General features: G+C 41.1%; 2 protein-coding genes across 2 annotated transcripts; both read right to left on the bottom strand.

Moving 5' to 3' along the window:
* Nucleotides 1-11,153: 11,153 nt before the first annotated feature.
* Nucleotides 11,154-12,782, bottom strand: MELLADRAFT_110660 (uncharacterized protein; the record flags this gene model as incomplete). The annotated part of the gene is made up of 2 exons (XM_007414813.1): nt 11,154-12,251; nt 12,339-12,782. 2 exons carry the CDS (start codon nt 12,780-12,782, stop codon nt 11,154-11,156), a joined length of 1,542 nt encoding a protein of 513 aa, XP_007414875.1.
* Nucleotides 12,783-14,151: 1,369 nt separating this feature from the next.
* On the bottom strand, nt 14,152-16,484 carry MELLADRAFT_117700 (uncharacterized protein; the record flags this gene model as incomplete). Its single annotated transcript, XM_007414812.1, has 4 exons — nt 14,152-15,205; nt 15,281-15,639; nt 15,704-15,814; nt 15,904-16,484. The coding sequence occupies 4 exons, from the start codon at nt 16,237-16,239 to the stop codon at nt 14,980-14,982; spliced, it is 1,032 nt and encodes a 343-aa protein (XP_007414874.1).
* Nucleotides 16,485-18,976: the final 2,492 nt, after the last annotated feature.

Genomic DNA, 18,976 nt, shown 5'->3' with positions numbered 1-18,976 from the left:
CGTGCCATCTGAGTGACCAAGTGGACCAACTGGTCCGGTTTGAGGAAGTAGAGCAAGCGTCTAGAACAAAGGTTGATCTAAGAGAGCGAGAGCTTGAGATGGGTGAAAGAAGTGGATCAGAAACTGAGTTAAGTTCAGACGAGTCAACAGATGAAGAGGAAGAAAGGAAGAAGAAAATTCCACTACCTCTTAACCAAAGGAAAATTTTCACGGTGCCAGTGGACGACACGTGGCCAGCCCCAGTTTCCTGCAAGATCGTGGTGAAAGAATGGGTGACATTAATGGAAGCGGTTGGTCTCAAAGAAGATATTCCTTATATTGTCAACGGTTTTACCAACGGGTTCTGTTTAGGCATACCCCAACATGTGATACCAGGTTTGAAGTGGTACACGCCGGAAAATCATAAGTCAGCGTTAGAAGCAAGACCTCAGATAGAGGCTACGTTGCGGAAAGAATGGGGAGCAGGGAGAATCGCGGGCCCGTTTACTCACAAAGAACTACATGCCAAGTTTGGATTCTTCCGGACCAACCCAATGGGAAGTGCAGTAAATAGTGATGGATCCATAAGGATGGTAAATGATTTGTCATTCCCGCGGAATGATAAGGAAATTCTGTCAGTAAACTCATACGTTAATAAACTCAACTACGGCACGTATTGGGATGACTTCAATAAGGTAGCAAGGTTTTTTCAAGAAAATCCAGGTGAATGGGATGTGGCAATTTTTGACTGGCAGCAGGCCTACCGGAAACTTCCGATACATACATGTCAACGTAAATACTTATGCATTCTAGATTTCTATAATAGGATCTGGGTGGATCTGGCAGTCGGTTTCGGCGGAGTTGCGAGTTGCGGAGTGTTTGGAGCACCGGCACATATATGGAAACTAGTGGTAGAGAGAATTTGGAAGTGGATCCTCTTTAGGTGGGTAGACGACAGTTTGATATTCAGGAGACCAGGCCAAGAAGTGTCACTAGCGGACGTAACGGCATTGAGTAACGAACTTGGGGTGGCGACAAACCCGGTCAAAAATCATGATTTCGCGGCCGAGCAAAAGTTTGTGGGTTTCATATGGAACAGACACGATCACACAGTAAGGCTACCTCAGGAGAAGTTGAAGGAGAGACTACAATTAGTCATAGATTTCATGAATCCAGAGAAGAAGTGGGCACTGAACGTGGTGGAGAGTGTGGTAGGAAAATTAGTACACACAGTTCATATAGTCCCGCATATGAAAGCATACCTAAACTCGTTCTATAGGTGGATGAAGAGTTGGAGAAATAAATTAGCATCAAGATACACTCCACCAAGCGTAAAAGCAGACGTACAAGAGTGGTACTGGGTCTTGAAAAATTTTAATACTAGACAAATCATCCCTTCACCAAAAGCAACAGAAGTTGTGTGGGTTCGGGACACCTCATCATCTTTTGGGATAGGAATCTTAGTTGGAGATTTCTGGGCATGCTTTGAATTTGCGCAAGGTTGGCAAACGTTAGGCTTAGTAGAAGATAAACGGTCTATTGCGTGGGCTGAAACTGTAGCGATTTGGTTAGGCTTATGAGTCCTACAGAAAGTGAAGAGCATAGCTGGTGAGTGATATGTGTTTTTGCGCATTGGCTTTGGGACTGACTATGGTTGAACATATCAGGGCTAAAATTGGCAGTGTGGACTGATTATACGAAGTCTCAGTCAGCAGTTAGAAAGAGAAAGTCTAAAGACACATTGGTAAATGAGGAATGGAAGTTGATCCAAAGATTACTTACGTTATTAGCCTGTGACATCCAGGCAAAACGTGTCACGTCGAAAGGAAATGACGCTGACGCTCTGTCAAGGGGTTATCTAGGTGATCTAATGTGGTTTAGAGAAGTACTAGTCGAAGTCCCTATTGATCTGCGACACCTGCTGAAGCAAGTCTTCCCGCCGAAGAAAGTTGCAAAGTCGTTAACGGAGATCTGAAGAAAAGACAAGCCCTTGAAGAAGCATCTAGTTGAAAGCCCGATTCATCTAAGGAAGAAATTTTTTGAACAACTTATCTTATCCATAAGACATTTGGTCGAGATGCCGAGAAGAAGAGTACCGCAGAAGAATGTGATTGAAGCAGCTCCAGGAGTAAATCTGAAGAAGGTCACGAAACCATTTGGAGCTTTTAGGAAAAACGTGTTAGGAGTTGATGACTCGGAAAGTGACGAAGTCAAGGCACATTTCTTACGTGGAGCTTGGGACTTTGAAGAGTTACAATTCAGGTGTTGTGAAGCTACACCAATTCGCTTTGATGACAGATATCAACAAAGAAGACCTTCTTCCAATCTCCCCGTCCTTGATGAAGCGATTCATAGTTTGGGCGTCCAAGAAGTCAGAGGAAAAGGCGATTGATGATGAGTCTGTGAAGTATACTACGTTAAAATCTTATATAGCAGGAATTAAAGTGTGGCATTTATTCCACAACAAGGAGTATCCTTCGAGAGTCGATCCGGCAGTAAAAGCTTTGGTGAAGGCCTCGCAAATGGTAGAAGCGTCCTTTCGAGAAGCTGATAGGAAGAGACCTCCGGTGCTGGTATCGGACTTGGTGATCTTGTTGGAGGTACTCCCCGAAGAAGGCGAAAAAGGTCTTGGAATGTTAACTGTTGCTCTGATAGCGTTTTGGGGGACGGCACGTTTAGGAGAGTTAATCTCAGATGATCCAAATAGATACATACCAAAGTGGAATGACTTACAATGGTCAGAAGATAGACATTTGGTTAGAATAGCGATCCACCATGCAAAAACGGCCAGTCCAGGAGAAATTCAGTGGTTGACCCTGAACAGACAAAACTCGTTGATAGATCCAGTCTCAGCTTTAGAAGAGTGGTTCCATTTTAAGGACAGAAAACCTAGTGAAGAAATTTTCTCGATATCAGTAAAGGGAAAGAAAAGGAGACTAGGGAAGGGAGAGACTATTTCCTGTTTTTGATCCATTTGGAATTCACGTTGTTTGAAAAACAAGCAGTTATTACACGGCCACTCATTCAGGATCGGAGGGGCCTCGTTAAGATGGAACCTAGGGGCTGATAGAGAAGATGTGAAACACTGTGGACGCTGGGCATCAGATGCTTATAAGATATATCTAAGAAAATACTCTGATAAAGAGATGGAAAAGACTAAGAAGTTGCTGAATGATTTGATGTGGTCACAATGAGAAGATAATGTTTGAATGTGTTTGATCGACGAGTGAAAGCACTTGTGCGTCTGAATAGAATCCTCGGTCTTCGGAGGCTTAAAAACCATAGTTCAGAGATCTGCTTTAATTGATAGAGTTTAAACCATAATAGACTCTACAGTGGTTTGAGGGTTGGGGCTTCTCAGAGCTCACGGCTCAAATCCCTGTGAGTGAAGGGGAAGAGATCTAAGCCCTCATTGGGGCTCTTTGCTCACACCCCGTCGAGGTGGTTCTACCCGGAGATAGACGTCTATCACCGGTAGTAGAACCCCCTTAGTAGCCGGGGCATACCCCCAAACCTCCCAATAGTAGATTAAGATTTAGTTTATTATTCATGGTTGCAAAGAGCACACCTTAAGGGTGACACTTCTTTGAGACGCATGTAAACCTAAGTATATGTTGAGAGAATCATAGACATATGTTTAGCAGACATATATGTAGAGAGTACAGAGATCTTTCTGTACTCTAAGAGATACCTCTGGTACTATACCATCCCCAGTAGTAATGGACAGAGGCTCGGATGGCCCTTTCATACCCCTGCACTTCTTGTGCATTGTCACTTTCCAAGTAAGATAGCATGATATCTGAGGCTTTGTTGTGGTGGTGGAGGTATATTTCCTACTATAGATTTGTTTTCATTTGCTTCTTGTTGCATATTTTCAAAGGATCGCGCTATTTGGCGACCGGTTTGAAAACTCAAGCCCGGTTTTCCAAATTTTGAAAACTTTTGTTGCCCGGTTCGAATTCAAATCAAACCGGGCAAACCGCTTTGCTTTTTTCAACTTTCACTCTTTCATACAATTTGTACAGTGACAAATTTGGTTGGCTTGAATTCTCAAACTCAAACCCGTCTTACTCTCACATGTTTTCATTTTGGTTTTGGCGTTTGTGTGTGTTGGAACGTTGTTTTCAAGAGTAAAACCAAAATTGAGAGATTCCTCTGTTCCATTTCAAAAGGCCATAAACAACCTTACAAATCAAGATAAGAAAACCCAGATAAAACACAAGTGAATAAAGAACCTGACATGGTAATGAGCGTGATGAAAAGAGAATGCAGAAACAAAATAAAAACATGGAACAAAAAGACAACAAAAGAACCAGAGAAGAGAGTTGAAACCGTAGCGTTATTCACTACATGACCCGATTTGATTACTCCAACTCGACAGATGATCTTTGTAGACTTCCACCCAAGCTGGTATCTTGGTGCTTTGAAGCATGTCAGGGTTGCGATCCCAACCCCATACCTTTGGAAACGGAAGAGACCCCGGGTCTTTGGGCCCTAAACTGACAAAATGGTTGTTTTCGACGAAAGGTTGTTGACAAAAGCAATTGACAAATGCAAGAAGTATTGGATCTTGCTTGTTTGGTGTAGTGCGATAAGGGAAATAACAGCTACAGTTTACCTTATGAGGATCCAATAGTATGACTGGACGATAATAAGTGCTTGCGATGACATATCCCATGTATGGCATTTGCAACCAGTACTTTTGGGAACACTCGGCTTCATGGTAGTCAAGTCAAACAAGGAGGTCTTGTATCACCTCGGAAGCAAAAGATTGGCTTTTGCGAGTTTTCATCAATGGTTGGGTGTAAGCTGAGGATATGAGCAGTTCGTGATCTTGAGCATGCGTTGACAGTTCGGTCGCCAACTTTTTTCTGACATCGAGATAGGAGTCTTGGGGATAAGCCCCGATTGCTGCTGCTATTGCGTGGTAACCACAGTTGCCGGAGGACGGTGGATTGAAAACCCAGTGGATGTACGGAACCATCAATCGCGGCAACTGCTTCAAAAAGCGTTGATCTTGAGGTGAAGCCAACGCGCTCTTCTCACAAACGCGGGTTGCATTTTCACTTTTGAAACCTTGTTGAATCGGTTGAAGAGCATTGCCGAAGACCTGGCTTGCTTCCAAGGTTGCCTTGATCTTTGGATCCCCGTGAGGCAGGTGCAAATCTTCGGCAATGAGTAACATCGTGACTTCGGGAAGGAGCACACGACAAATGAAAAACTCGGGGGTAAACGGCTTTGCTTTGCTGGAATCAAGCACAGGCCTAGAAGAATCTGACAAGAACATAGCTGTCAAAGTGTTGATAATCACTTCATGACCTCTTTTGCCATAACTATGGATAAAAATGTGGGTCAGTTTCAAACATTGAATAGTAATGAGTTGGGGATATCATACTCACTAGCCGGGATGCTCCACTTGGAAACTCTCAAAATCTCCGGCCAAGCTAAACATCAAGTGTCCCTCCTTTGCCCATTTCTCTTGGGCTTTGTCCAGAAAAACGGATGCAGTGTTCCGGTTGATGATGTTGACCAGAGGTATCAAATGTCTTTGAACCCGCCTATGTACCGGAACTATTTGTAAGTTCAAATGTCAAAATATTGTATACAAGTTCATGCTTACTGTTCGAGAATTCCAAAGTCAATTGAAGTTGGCCATCCCTCGCGGATTCCAAAGGGTATCACGTCTTGTTTGGCCCAATGAAGTTCACAAAACAATCCCGTCTGTGCAAACTAAAGTTCACACTCATCAGCCTTCCAAAAACAAGCAACAACAGAATATAACAAGAAGATACTGCTCACTGGTAAAGACATCACATTTGGGTGTCCGACCCTCTTGGTGAATTCAGGCAAATCAAAAAGAATTGCTTTCAGAGTCAGAAGTTTTGGAGATGGTTCTAAAGGCATGGGTTCATCACAGAACGGACAAAGATTGTTGTCATCTTCATTATCCGACCAAAGTGGGGCGATTCTGCTGCCATCCAATGATATGGCCAAATCCTCTGGAGGGTTTTCCAAAAAATGTCCCTTGTCCAAAGAAAGTCCCAAATGATCCGACTTTTTCTCAAGTTGTAATGATATTTTTGTGCTGGAAGTTTGAGATAGGGCTGGAAGTTGAAGTTGGGATTGTTTCTGCATTGGACATTTATTACAGCGATGATCGATTTGTTTGCATATACTACATTTGTATACACGTTTGGATTGAGTAGTTTGACTGCCTTGAGGTTGACTCAAATGAGACTTCTTAGGAATCGACTTGGGCTTAGCTGATGGTGGTCGAATTTCTGGCGCTGGTGGTGGTGGCCTCAGACTATTACTGTGCTTAGGAAATGTCAAAACAATTGGTTGACTTGCTTGAGATCTGTCAGTGGCTAGAGCTGGAGTTGGATGGTGATTTGCAACTTTGGTTGCACAAGGAGGAGCACTCGATCATGGAGTTGGTTCAAAAGAGACACGAGTGTGGGAGGCCAAAAGAGTCACTTGAGGTTCATCTTGATCTCCATCGGATCCTGAATCGAGATCCCATTCAGCAGGGTCCACCAAACCTTCTTCAGTCATTCGCGTAGGGCAAGTGGTTTGGTTATGGCCAGACAAGCAATAGGAACATTTTGAACTCGAACCGAGTTTCTTTTTGGCTTCCTGTTGAGCAGCTTCTTCCTCAACCTCCGTATCAGACTTCCAGTGTCGATCCTTTTCTTTTTGGGATGATTCACCTTTCTTCTTTTGAGGACGTCCACGATTTTCACGTTTGACTACAGCGTTTGAAATTGGAATTAGTGCATACCTCACAGTTTTGAGCTTGGCAAGCTCTTCGTAGATTTTTCGAAGAGGCTGTTCAGGTAGATCAGTGATTTCTTCTAGCTTCGATCTGACTGCTTTTTTAAGAGCTTCAAGATTAGCAGGAGGGGCCACTATAGACATCAACCACTGCTGATGAAAGATATTCAATGGAATGTGATTTGATTATTCTAGAGCGCAAGCCAGCACATGAGCACAAGGCATTCCCTAAGCCCTGCGGAACGACTTCGTGCAAGGCTTGCCCAAAGCCTCGGGTAACAATTCGAACTGACTGTGGATTTTTCTGATAGCAAAGTGAGATATCACCCCGTGCAGTTCTTGAAATCATGTTGGAAAACCAACAAGGGTCTTTGTGCTTTCAACTCCAGTCGCAACCATTATTTCTTTGAATTGAGAGTTGCAGGCCCGCTTAAATGCTTTGAAACAGGTAATGAAATCGTTTTGGCTTCCATCCAGAAAATTCTTCAGTCGATGATGGCCACCTTCGACTCGAGACATTGACGAGTTGCCAAAATGAGGTGTTTGCGAGGTGTAAAGTGCCACAAACTTTTCACATTGGTAAAGCCAAGTTCGCTCCAGATATTCCAGGATTCCATGGTGTCGAGCTATGATTTTAACTGCTTTCAAGTTTTCATTGAAATCCTTGGTGGTTGTACTTTGCAAAAAAATATTCCACACCTTCATGAAGTTGGTCCATTCCTCAGCCTTGAACTTCTTCTTACACTTCTTGCCTATGTTGTGATTGATGTGCCAGATGCACAGAATATGAGACGCACTAGGAAAAACCTTGCTGATGGCGTTGTAAAGAGCTGGTTCAGTGTCGGTGCAGAAAGTCTGCGGAAGTGGAAAGCTGGTATTGGTGGAACTGGGATTTGTACTGGTTTCTTCAGAGGTCTGGTTGTTGGAATCTTTGGAGCTGGAGCCGGCAGTATCGGAGTATTTTGTCTTGTTAGAAGAGTTAGTTTGCGTCTCTTGGGAGCTGGATGCCGCCGTATCTTGAGGAAACACCACCGATTTTAACTGTTCCATAGCCCAAAAATACGCGTCTTCAACCTCACTGTGCATGAAGCACAGTGCAATCGTGAAAGATTTGTGAGTGTTTGTAGTACCGACAATATGAAGCAGGGGTAAATTGAATCGATTTGTCTTGTAAGTACAATCGAGTCCAATCACCATAGGGAATCGACGAGCTAGTTTTATTCCACCGGGGCTGGCAAAAAAAAGAGATTGAAGAGTCCCATCTACAGCAGTTCTAGTTCAAAAAGCCCAGTTATGTTCGGTGATCAAGTCCAATAAACCTTGAATCGGAGTTCGACCAGCTAGCCACACGTCACATTGACGCCGCAAAGCATTCCGGATGTCTCTGGCCAGAGGTTCTGAGCCAGGGGGAAATTGATGAGCTCCCGGATCTGGCCGGCGCGACAACCAGCGGATGAAAGCAGGTGGATTTGCTCTAAGATTTCTGCTGAGAATTGCTGATTCTTTGAGAGATTGTGAGGATGTTCAAATGGCTTGTGATTGTGATTGTGTTTTGTGTCGTTTGTCATGTGCTGTTGGACTATCCAACGATCGCACTGTGAATGATAGTTGAGAGATAATTCAAATGGACACCCGGTCATCTTTGTTGAAGATTCGCGAACCTCAGATACCAAGTCAACCGACCAACCAAGTGAACACCTAAAGTAGATTCAAACTTTCTCATGATGTTCAGTCTTGTGACTTTTGATGGCTAGGCCGTAACCTTGATGTCAAGCAACTGCATTCATATACATGATACCACTTGCCATTGCTATGAACTTCTTGCCAATTTTAGGTGTTTGCATGAGACGGACCGGCTTGGTTCCTAATTAGCAGCATCAATAAAGATGGAGAAAGAAATAAGTAAGAAATATGACAAATGGAAAGTGAGATTACAAAAAGAAAACAAAACTGACCAACTGGAGGCCAATCCTCGTCTCGCTCAGCCAGTAAGTCAATCATCTCATCGTCATCAACATCATCCATGGTATCATCCGGGAAGTCAACAACATCATTAACTAGAGCTGGTAGAGTTTCTTTTGGGTTTCCAGAAGTCAAGGATGAAGTCGGATGTTCAGTGATTGATTTGGTGATAGGGATGCTAAGGTTGGGATCAATCACGCTGGAATCAGAGGTCGACGGTTCTATGAACTTCTGTTTCTTGCAAGTAGAGACAACAGAAACAGGAGTAATTGGAGGAGATGAGGGGAAATTAGGGTATGGTGGTGCCTGTCAATCTGGCATATAAGGGTACTGTGGTCCAAATGGGACATGAGGATAATTCTGTGATGGGAAATAAGGATACTGCCATGTGTTGTTGTGGGGTGGCGGTGGATACATATAATGAGGGTATGGGAAGGGGTACTGAGGCGGTTGCGGTGGTGGTCTCGGTTGAGCATGAAGAAGCTGAGCAAGAGCGTTCACTAATTGAGTGGAAGCCGGTGGAGCTGCCTTTGATGACGAGGAAGCTTTGGGGTTGGGCATTGAAAGTGATAATACCACGTGTTGACTTTCAGCGAGAATACCTACAAAGGTGATGGTAACAAACACCTAGAGGATGGAAAAGACTCAATGTCAACTATAAGGAAAGAAGAGACAAGGAACAGGAGTCAAAGGAAGGGGCAACTTACCATCTGTGCACTAGTCATGTTGATAGTTGAGTTTGAAACGTGAAGTCCGTCAGTTGAGAGGTGAGGTTGTCCCAATCCGGTAAGTGGCTTCACGCCTTCGACTGGTGCAAGCATCAGGCCCAGCATTCTGCGAAATCGTTGAAGGTTGGAGGAGTCGAGAAAGGATGCATAGCCCGGTTTCATACGATCGAGGCCCGGTTATGTGTTGTATGAGCCCAAATTTCAATTATTGTGCCCGGTTTGTCAAATTGCTGTCGCTGCGGCCAAATTTGGCCCATGAAACCGGGCATGACAGTTTTCAAACCGGTCGCCAAATAGCGCAATCCATTTTCAAATTTCTTGAAATCTTCCCTAATCTTCCTCAATATTGGCCACAATGTATTTGGACAGTTTGGAGGAAGTATAATATAAATGAGTTTGTGATGTGCGGTGTGTGAAAGCTAAATAAGGTTGAATAGTGTTAGTATCAATAGAGTTTGTCTGTAAATATTTATGTTTACAGTTTTTCAAGCCTCCCTCAGTCATTTTTTTTCAAATGACCCCTGACTTTTATGGGTTATGAACTCTGCTTTCCCTCAAAAACCTTATGGGTTATGGGGTACTACAAAGTTATGGGTTATGGACCCACTTTCCCTGCAATTTTTCTGCAGATAGCCAGATTTGTATGGGTTTTGATGGAGTATGGCTTACAGCACAGATGGTTTATGTCAGAGACGACTGTAGCGACAAGCTGAGATTCGATTTGATCATCAAAACAGTAGGCTTTGGTGGACTTCCCTAACCCTGCCTGTAGATTAAAGATTGACTCTTGTTAGGACCTCGGGGCTTGAAGGCAATGGAAATTTTGATCTACATACTCTGGTGCGTGGGAAACACTGCTGGTTGTCAAGCCTTCTGAATTCTAGCCTCTTATAGCACCACCTCATCATTTGTTCAGGGATCAAGTCAGACAAAATTCAATTGTCCCTATGTACATCAGAATGTTGCCCATACTTTCAAAACAAAACCCTCTAGCAAAACTCTAGCTGAGAAGCACATTCAAAGTCTTTGCAAAAAAACCATTTGGAAAAGCTGGGAGGCCAAAGGTATGTAACATTTTGGACATTTTTTGGCCAACTTCAACCACTCAATGTGACCATGACACAAAAACAGAACAAAATGATTCAGCTTTCACACTGAAATGATCTTGAAAGCCCATCAATGGAGAGTACAAAAAGGTCACCGACCAATGCAGTCAAATCTACACTTCTGCGAAGAGTAGTCACAAGGCTTGGAATGCTATAGACCTCTAAAATCCATAGGTGCCCACTTGAAGCTACTTGAATCACTCTTCTGGGATTCCTGAGAAAAAGAGGAGCAAGATTGGTGGGCTTTAACTTGGCTTGAAGATGTATCATTATCAATGAGACACAATCTTGATGACTTGATTGGTAAATCTATCAGAATCACATTGTTTGACAGAAAAAACTCACTGGATGATATGGCGCACAGAAAGGATTGGACTTGTAGCTAAGAGACCAGCTAAGTTTTTGAAGGATGTTGTTCAAGGGATTCAATCACTCTGAAAACTCAACTTCTCCATAAAGAAAATGATGATACAAAAACTACTATAAAGATGAGATAATTGTTTTTACATAATGAATAAAACTGCAACAAAAGAAACGAGTTCTTGAATCACAATAAAGATCATAAGATTATAGATAACAGCTCATCACCTGATGTTACTAAGATTTACTGCTCAAGCAGCCATAATCCATATGGGTTTGGATCGATAAAGAGTTTGATTTTGAAAGTAGCCCAAATTTCATTCACATCCGTCTTAGTTAGTTTCTTCATATCTTGATTTTTGTTCCTCGGATCATCATTACAAAGACGTAAAACTGAAAGCTTAGGCCATGTGCATGTAGACAAAAGATGCTTCACCAAACTCCATTGATTATTGGTGAGAGGAAGATGAGATTTGATTAGTCGTATATTTTGACAGCCTTTACAGCTTACAAGTAAATCGAAGCTTCTTTTGTGATTTCCTAGGATGAGCTGTTCGAGAGCTGGGAGCTTAGTCTGACCCTCGACTTCTGAATCGTCATTGAAATCCGAAAGCGAGATCTTAAGTTTAGTAAGATAGGGTGCGCAACCGCTGAGTAGTTTCTGAACCATGCCAGCTTTCAATCCTTCACAAAAGCAAATATCAAGAGTTGTAAGTTGTTGAGGCCAAGGCTGCATACCCCAAGTTCGATCATCGGATTTGCAAGTAACACGATAAAGATGTACTTTGCGAAGGTTCTGATGCTGGGCCAGGTTCCACCCCAAATTATATTCCGGGTCGCTTGAATTAAACTTGAAGCCAATCAGTTCCAATGATACAAGTGAAGGTAATTTTTTGAGAACATTAAACACAAATGGTCTTGGATAAGTCTCTTCTTGAAAGTCCCTTAGTATTAAATGTTGAAGTTTAGGGACAAGTCCAAACAGACCATTCAAGCGGCCTAGGAGGCAATTAAGAAAATCTAATTCATCTAATTCAGTTGGAATCTTAATCTCTACCGACTTTAGGGAAGGACAGGCTTTGAAGATCTTTTCTACGTTTATTGCTCCGATCCCAATTCTCCTCACCCCTTCCTCTTCGTCGTCCTCTTCGTCGTCGTCTTCGCCGTGGGTGCATATCGCTTTGTTATCGTCAATACTTCTCTCAAAGGCTGATTCATCTTCATTGAAAGACCTATCTTCCAATCTGAATTCACAAGATTCCACTAGATGCCCGTGCCTCAAGAGGATGCCCTCTGTCCAAATTGACATAGGAGCAGGAAGGGCGCTCGGAAATCGGATGTGCTGATTTATTTATTGGATAGGAACAAGTAAGCACCTTTCAAATTGACATGTAGAGTAACACTGGAGTTCTGGAAAAACAGCACATACCTGCCACAGTTTCGGAAGACAAAGCTTGTGAAACTTTCGATTCACAACGGCTAGGTTTTGAAAGGTATCAAGAATCGGCAGTTCATGGTGTGCTTTATGTCTACCACATTCATGAGGGGCGTGTGATCGACGCTCTAATTTTCTTGCTTTGATAGTGTTTTTTTCTTTAGAAGACTGCTGATAAACCATATTCACAATGTTCTCCAAAATTTCTTCCGGCAGACCGGCTCGACTCATGATACATTGAACTGAAGGATTTGATTGGAATTGATTGGCCAAGAATTCAAAGGCTTCTCCAGCAGACCCTTCAATATTGATGTCCTGACGGAGCTCTTCATGAATCGACCAAAAGATAAGATCAAACACGGCTTTGTTCAACTTCGGATGATGCTTGTGTAACTCGCTCGTGAGGTAGTCGCATGCCCCGGTGAGACTGCCTATCATAACCTTCAAATCTCGTTCCCATACACCAAAGTTGTCGCCAGTCTTGTTTAGCTGAGGTATACGCTTTGAAACATCATGAACCCCGCATATCAATTCAGGACTGCAAGCCTCGTTTGCGATCCCAGATTCCAGATGTTGACATAAATCATTACCCATGACGCTGATGTATGCTATTTAATGGTCTTTAATCGTAAGAACGCAACTGAGTTATGACGTAACGCGATGACGAGAAAAATCCAATCGATCGCGTAAAAAAGTGAAAACTTGAGAAAAATAAACTTACAGAACTCAAAGAAAACAAACTAAAGTCAACAGTCTCAAAACTTCTTGGTATGAAGACCAAAGAGGATTATCAATAACAAAACCAAAAACAAGGAAATCGGATGAGAGAGTTGGTTATGTAGGTAAAACTTGATGAGAACAAATCTGGCGAAGATGGTAAAATGGACAATGGTAAACAGCTTCAATGGTAAGAAGAAACACTTTATCACAGCAAATCAATCAACTCAAATATATAACTCGAAAGATCATCAATGTAAGCCATGATTTACAATATTATAAGTAAGCCTAGGTTTCCTAAGATTGCCATTGGTTGCTTATGGTTGACACAGCATCACCATGGCAGGAATCGGGAGTGAAATGAGATGACTGAAGCAGCTTTGACGTCCTCAGCCTTGTCTGGGCTTGTCTGTTACAACATCCCCACCGGTGAGCTCGCGGGGTCTAAGGAAGACATCAACAAACGTTCAAGGTGATCAACATAATATCGACATACCGGCGTACCAAGAAGCTTATATGAACATGCCCGATATCATTGTGACCCATCTAGCTAAACCAAAGCCAAAGTCAAGACGAGCGAGAGTCGCACTTACAAGTTGATTGGAATTCACTTTGGGAAAGCACTCAACCAAATCAATCTTCACCCTGAAGTCGTGACGGTTCACGATCTGATACCCGAACATGATTATTGCAACACAATCACACCGCAATCAAAATTACATTGCGGTACGGTTTGGGTGTTGAATTGGCAATGAAGATTTAGAATGGAAAATGATTTGGTGGATCTGAATCAAGGCTCATGTCTAGCAGAAGCTGGACAATTTGTTCAATAGGAAATCAAAAAAGCTTTTGTTTAACACACATTTTTCATTGGAACCCATTTTCCCTCTACTAAATCTCACAACCTCTGACACCAGGAAGGTCCTAATTGGTGTAGTCATGCAGGCTTTGGGTTTTACCGCCCGCAAGGAACTTTGTCAAGTTTGCTTAAATGCTTATAAAAGACAAAAACCATGTTGCCGAGTTTTAAACCAACCTGATGAAAAATTAACTCAACCTATTCCTCACTTGTTTTGCTCCACTCTGTTTTCTCTAATATATCTTCATTCTCCTTCATTATTAACACACCAAAAAAAAGAAAAAAAATCTCAAATCAACACCCTTTAAAAGAAAGAAACCCCCCCAAAAAAAGACAAAAATATAAAAATTAAATGTCCGAAAAGAATCAACAACCAAACGATGAAAAAACCAAAAAAACCAATTATATATAAATTAATACATCTTTAGATCAAATAAGAAAGGAAGAAAAAAATACCACACTAAAATGTATATTTATATAGGTATTTCTACTATGGAAAACTTCAGTAGGATTTCTTTGATAGTATTTAAAGACTTTCAAAATATAATTCATCAATTGAGGTTAAGGATGAATAAAAAGAAAGGAGAGATAAGATTTGTGTAGTTTAGAAGGAGGGGTAATAAGATACCTCACATTGCTTTTTTTCAGAAATGAAAAGAACTATTATGTACTTGAATGATTCAGCTCAGCAGAAAGTAGTGTCTGCCTCATGAAACAGTAGTAACTGGAAGGTGGGAAGATGAGGTGAGGTGGGGTTGAAGGTGGTCGTACAACAACTGCAAATATTAGTGAGAAGTGAAGAGTGATGATAGCAAGACTAGACTTGTGAATTGTGAATGATTTAGATTACGAAGTTGGCAGAAGAGATGTATCTCATCTCCGCAATCGTTTCCTTCACACTGGCGACTCAGACGATTGATGGATTGAAAATGGATAAGAATGAATGACTCGGGTCCAAGATTCGAGACCGATAGGGATTGATTATAGGATGCTAGAAGCTGTGAGTTATTTGCGGTGGATATAACTGATTGAGATCGCTGATTGTCCATTTCTTCATTTTCAATATCCGCCATACTTCTGACCGTTCCCACCATGAGGAGGATAACCCATCTGTTGATTTGGAGTTTGTAATTGAGAATGTAAAGGTGAAAACATTCCAGATGTTTGAGAATAAAAGTGATTAGGTTCATCTTGAGATAAAAGTCCTTCTTTGGCTGAAATATCCCAAACTGCTTGTTTTGATCCAACTGAGAATTCCAAATCTTCTTTTGTGATTGAATCCCAACTGTTTCAAGATAACAAAAATGCTTAGTCAGTAAGGGATGAAAAGTATTTGCAAGTAGTAAGACAGAAACTCAACTATTTGTAAACCATCATCACTGAAAGTAAGAAACATAGCTGAGAGAAGAAGAGACCATCCACATAATGTGTGATAGCATCACAAATCGTTTGACTGAAACCGTAGATGAGAACGAGTCCGGTAGTAAAGAATCCGAGACCGAAGAGGATATCACCAATCGGCCAACGGTCATCGAGCGTACGAACGACCAATAGGAGTTGAAGGATGACATAGATCGCTAGACAAGCACCGTTGAAGATGTACATCATGATCCAAAGTGCGAGTGGTTGAGCAGGTGAGAAAGATGCAAGAGATTTGAAAGTAGCGATAGCGATAAAGAACGCGATTCCAAAGACAGTAGCAGATGATCCTCGTAATGACTATTGAAGATCAAGTTAGTTTTGAGATAGATTAGTAAGATGAAAGAAATCAAATGAGACGTACCCAAAGACTAAGAGGTGTACCATCTTCAGCAAATTGAAATCCAACAAAACCATTCACAAGTAAACACCAAAATGTAGCACAAACCATACCAGTTTGAGCAGCTGCAAACCACTAAAGAATGATAAAAAAAAAGTCCAAATTTCAGTTAGAATCTACAAGTCAAATTCGACAAAAAAAGATGAGAGAAAAAGAAGGCTGACCGGATAAACAGGAGAACTAGAAGGGATGATCCCACCATCCAAAAAGAAACTCAAGATAGTCACCAAAGTATAAAAGTAAAAAAACAAAACGATTTCTTTTCTACCGACAGCCGTATATTTTGATTTGATATGTAAAATCATAATAGCCAACATGATCAAAGCAATCACATGAATAAAGAGTACAGCAGGTTGAAAAAGAATTAAACCTTTGATTTCAACATTTCTTGCATAACAAGTAGGTTGAATTCCGATTCCATTGGTTGTACCCATTAATGGACAAACGATCAAAGCAGCCGAAGAACAAATTTGATCAAAATCACCAAATGAAAAACCCATATCGAATGTGATTTGTTGATAATTGATGAGATTGGTTTGGGGGAAAGTGGTGAATGGCTAGAGTGAGTGTGGTGTTGGACTGGGTCTTAGTGTTGGGTTTAGTGATGAGGAGGTGAAATCGGTCAACAGAGATTGAGAATGAGATTTGAACGAATACTTCCGATTCAAATTCGATTTCGAATTCCAAGTGGTCAAGAGAGAAAACAGAATAAAGCGAAAGTTTACAGGAATACAGTCAAAAATTTAAAAACCTAAACTAGCCAGTTGCGGAAATTGATTGAAAATTAAAATAAAATAAAATCAAAAATCAAAAAATCAAGATCAGAAACACCCATCGATGGATCTCTTCACTTCGTAGTCATAAGGACTCTCTATCAGTATCAATTCTTCATCCTAAACGACTCGTCGATTCTCAAGTAACGGAGGTCTGCAAACCATCACATCATAACACAATCATTTTCATCTCCATGCTCTTTCATCCTCACAATCACTTTTCAAGCCTTCGAATCTCACCATCACCTCACAACATCAAAATGAGTTGATTCAAAAAACCAATTCTTTAATTAAAATCAGACCAATCAATCGGTACAATTAAATTCGATCTTTCGATCTGGATTTAGATTAATGCTCTTATATTTCTTTTTGGCATTTGGATCTTGATCAATGCTGTCTATATACAATCTTCTTGGTATTGTATGTATTTCCATTAACAATTTTTCTTGGAGGCTTCTATAGCTTTGATCCGAACAAACAGCTTTCCTAAATGAACCGTGCCTACCGTGCCAATTACATTATACGTATCCATCTACTTCATTGAACATCATCTGTGGTTTGATCAGTTTCACGCGAGATAAAGGATGATTCACCTAACATGTGTCATCGATGATCAAGTTCTCAATGAAAAGAAAACTTATGCAACGAAGAATCAATTTCAAGCAGATCAAAAGAAAGTTGATCTTCTCCGCCCAGAAAGATCTATGCAACGTGGATTAAATCCTTTGGCCTTCCTTTATGTTGGAATTCAAAAAGCAGTCCATCTATTCTGCGGTTTACATAACCATCAATCTCGTTTGAAGTTTTGATTTGTTAGAAAGTCGGATTTTTTTCCGTATGTTGGGTAATTACTCGCTGAGACAAGTGAAGAGTTTTGTTCGAGTATTTTTCTGTAGTCAGTCAGTCTTGATGCTCTCATGAAGCAAGATGCAACAGAATGGATGAAAAAATTACGGACCGTAAAAAATACTACGATGGTCTTGTTGACCGTGGTTTTGAAGGATTTTCAAAAAAAAATTGTTTGTGACGTCAACTTCGTATGAAGTAAAGCAAACCCCAAAAGAACCGGACATATCATATCAAGAAGAGCATACGTCCATGGAAACCTTTGTAGAACTTTAGTAGCGTCAGAGTGTTTGAGAGGAACATCAAAAGATTGAGAGTGGTTGAAAAGTGAGTGGGTTAGGGTTAGGGGTTAGGGGTAACGATCCATCATCCTCCAGTCGGATTCCCCTCACGCTTAACATTTTTAAACGAAAAAAAAAGATGACAAATCCTTTGATCTTCATGTCTCAAGCTGTTTGAAGCATCTCTTATCGTACAATCATTCAACAATTCCAAAAAGTGATGTTAAACCAATGACTTGGATGTTCGTTCGATTTCCCACGTGTAGTGGATGCTCGCTAGGATTAGGAAATCATGCTCGATCGACTAATGATTTCGAAACATCAGTTCGGAATCTTACAAATCTCCATTCGATTTGATGAGAGTCGTTCACCCCTAGCCCGACTCGATACCTCCACAACAGTCTCCGTGTTGTCACAAAGACTACTGATGACCAAATTCGATATCACAAGGCATTCCTTTTGATGGAGAAATGTGTTCGGGATGGAATTCGCTTTAGACAGTTTAGTCGACTTCATTCCGACTAGAAGTATATTGATGATCATTGAAGAAAACCCTCATGATCAAATCTAGACCGACGGAGATCAGTTCTCCTTGCCTCATCAGAGGTAGAATGACATGACTCAAATTCCAAGACTTCAGATCACATTCAATCCAATTCACGATTCGTCTTTGGAATGTGAATTTGGTTTTGAAGAAATGATGATGGTCAAGCGATTGAAGTTCAAGATGATCATCGATCAAACTCTTTTACTTCTTGTTCGGATCAATGAAGAATGTAGAATTACGTCACCGTGCCTTGCAACTGTTAAGATCTCATCTTTGACCAAATCTCCAATCTGTTCACTGAATGATCGAATTCAGTGAAGTTGAGATTCAGGAAGACATATTATAGATCTTGAATATGTCTTTTTCGAATTCGCACAGTGAGTTTGTTCTTTCGAATGAACTTTTTCAATCAACTTGAAATACCCTCAAGTTTTACATTTCCCGTTTCTTTCTTTCGATACGATTTTAACCATTTCGGTTTCCATTTGTTTTATTTCTAAGAAGTTGTAATTATATTAAGACTCTTGATATCAAGTTATATATCATTTTATGTTTGGAGTTTGTTTTGCTTGTAATCATTCCATACCAGTTGGATTTATATGTATGATGAAATAGACTGAGTCATCAGTATACATCAACCATCTCTGAGGTCCTCAAGCTGAATACGAGGAAGAAGAGCACCAGTTCGACATTGTACACGATTTGAGGACGAACTCTTGGATTATGACACAAGAAAAGTGTCCAGGACGTATAGATTGTCATGATCATTGTCAAAAGTACATCATCAGGC

Source organism: Melampsora larici-populina (assembly GCF_000204055.1).
Source record: "Melampsora larici-populina 98AG31 unplaced genomic scaffold MELLAscaffold_46, whole genome shotgun sequence".
Classification (NCBI taxonomy): domain Eukaryota; kingdom Fungi; phylum Basidiomycota; class Pucciniomycetes; order Pucciniales; family Melampsoraceae; genus Melampsora; species Melampsora laricis-populina.
The sequence above is the reverse complement of the archived record's forward strand: the minus strand, read 5'-3'. Positions and strand labels throughout refer to the sequence as shown.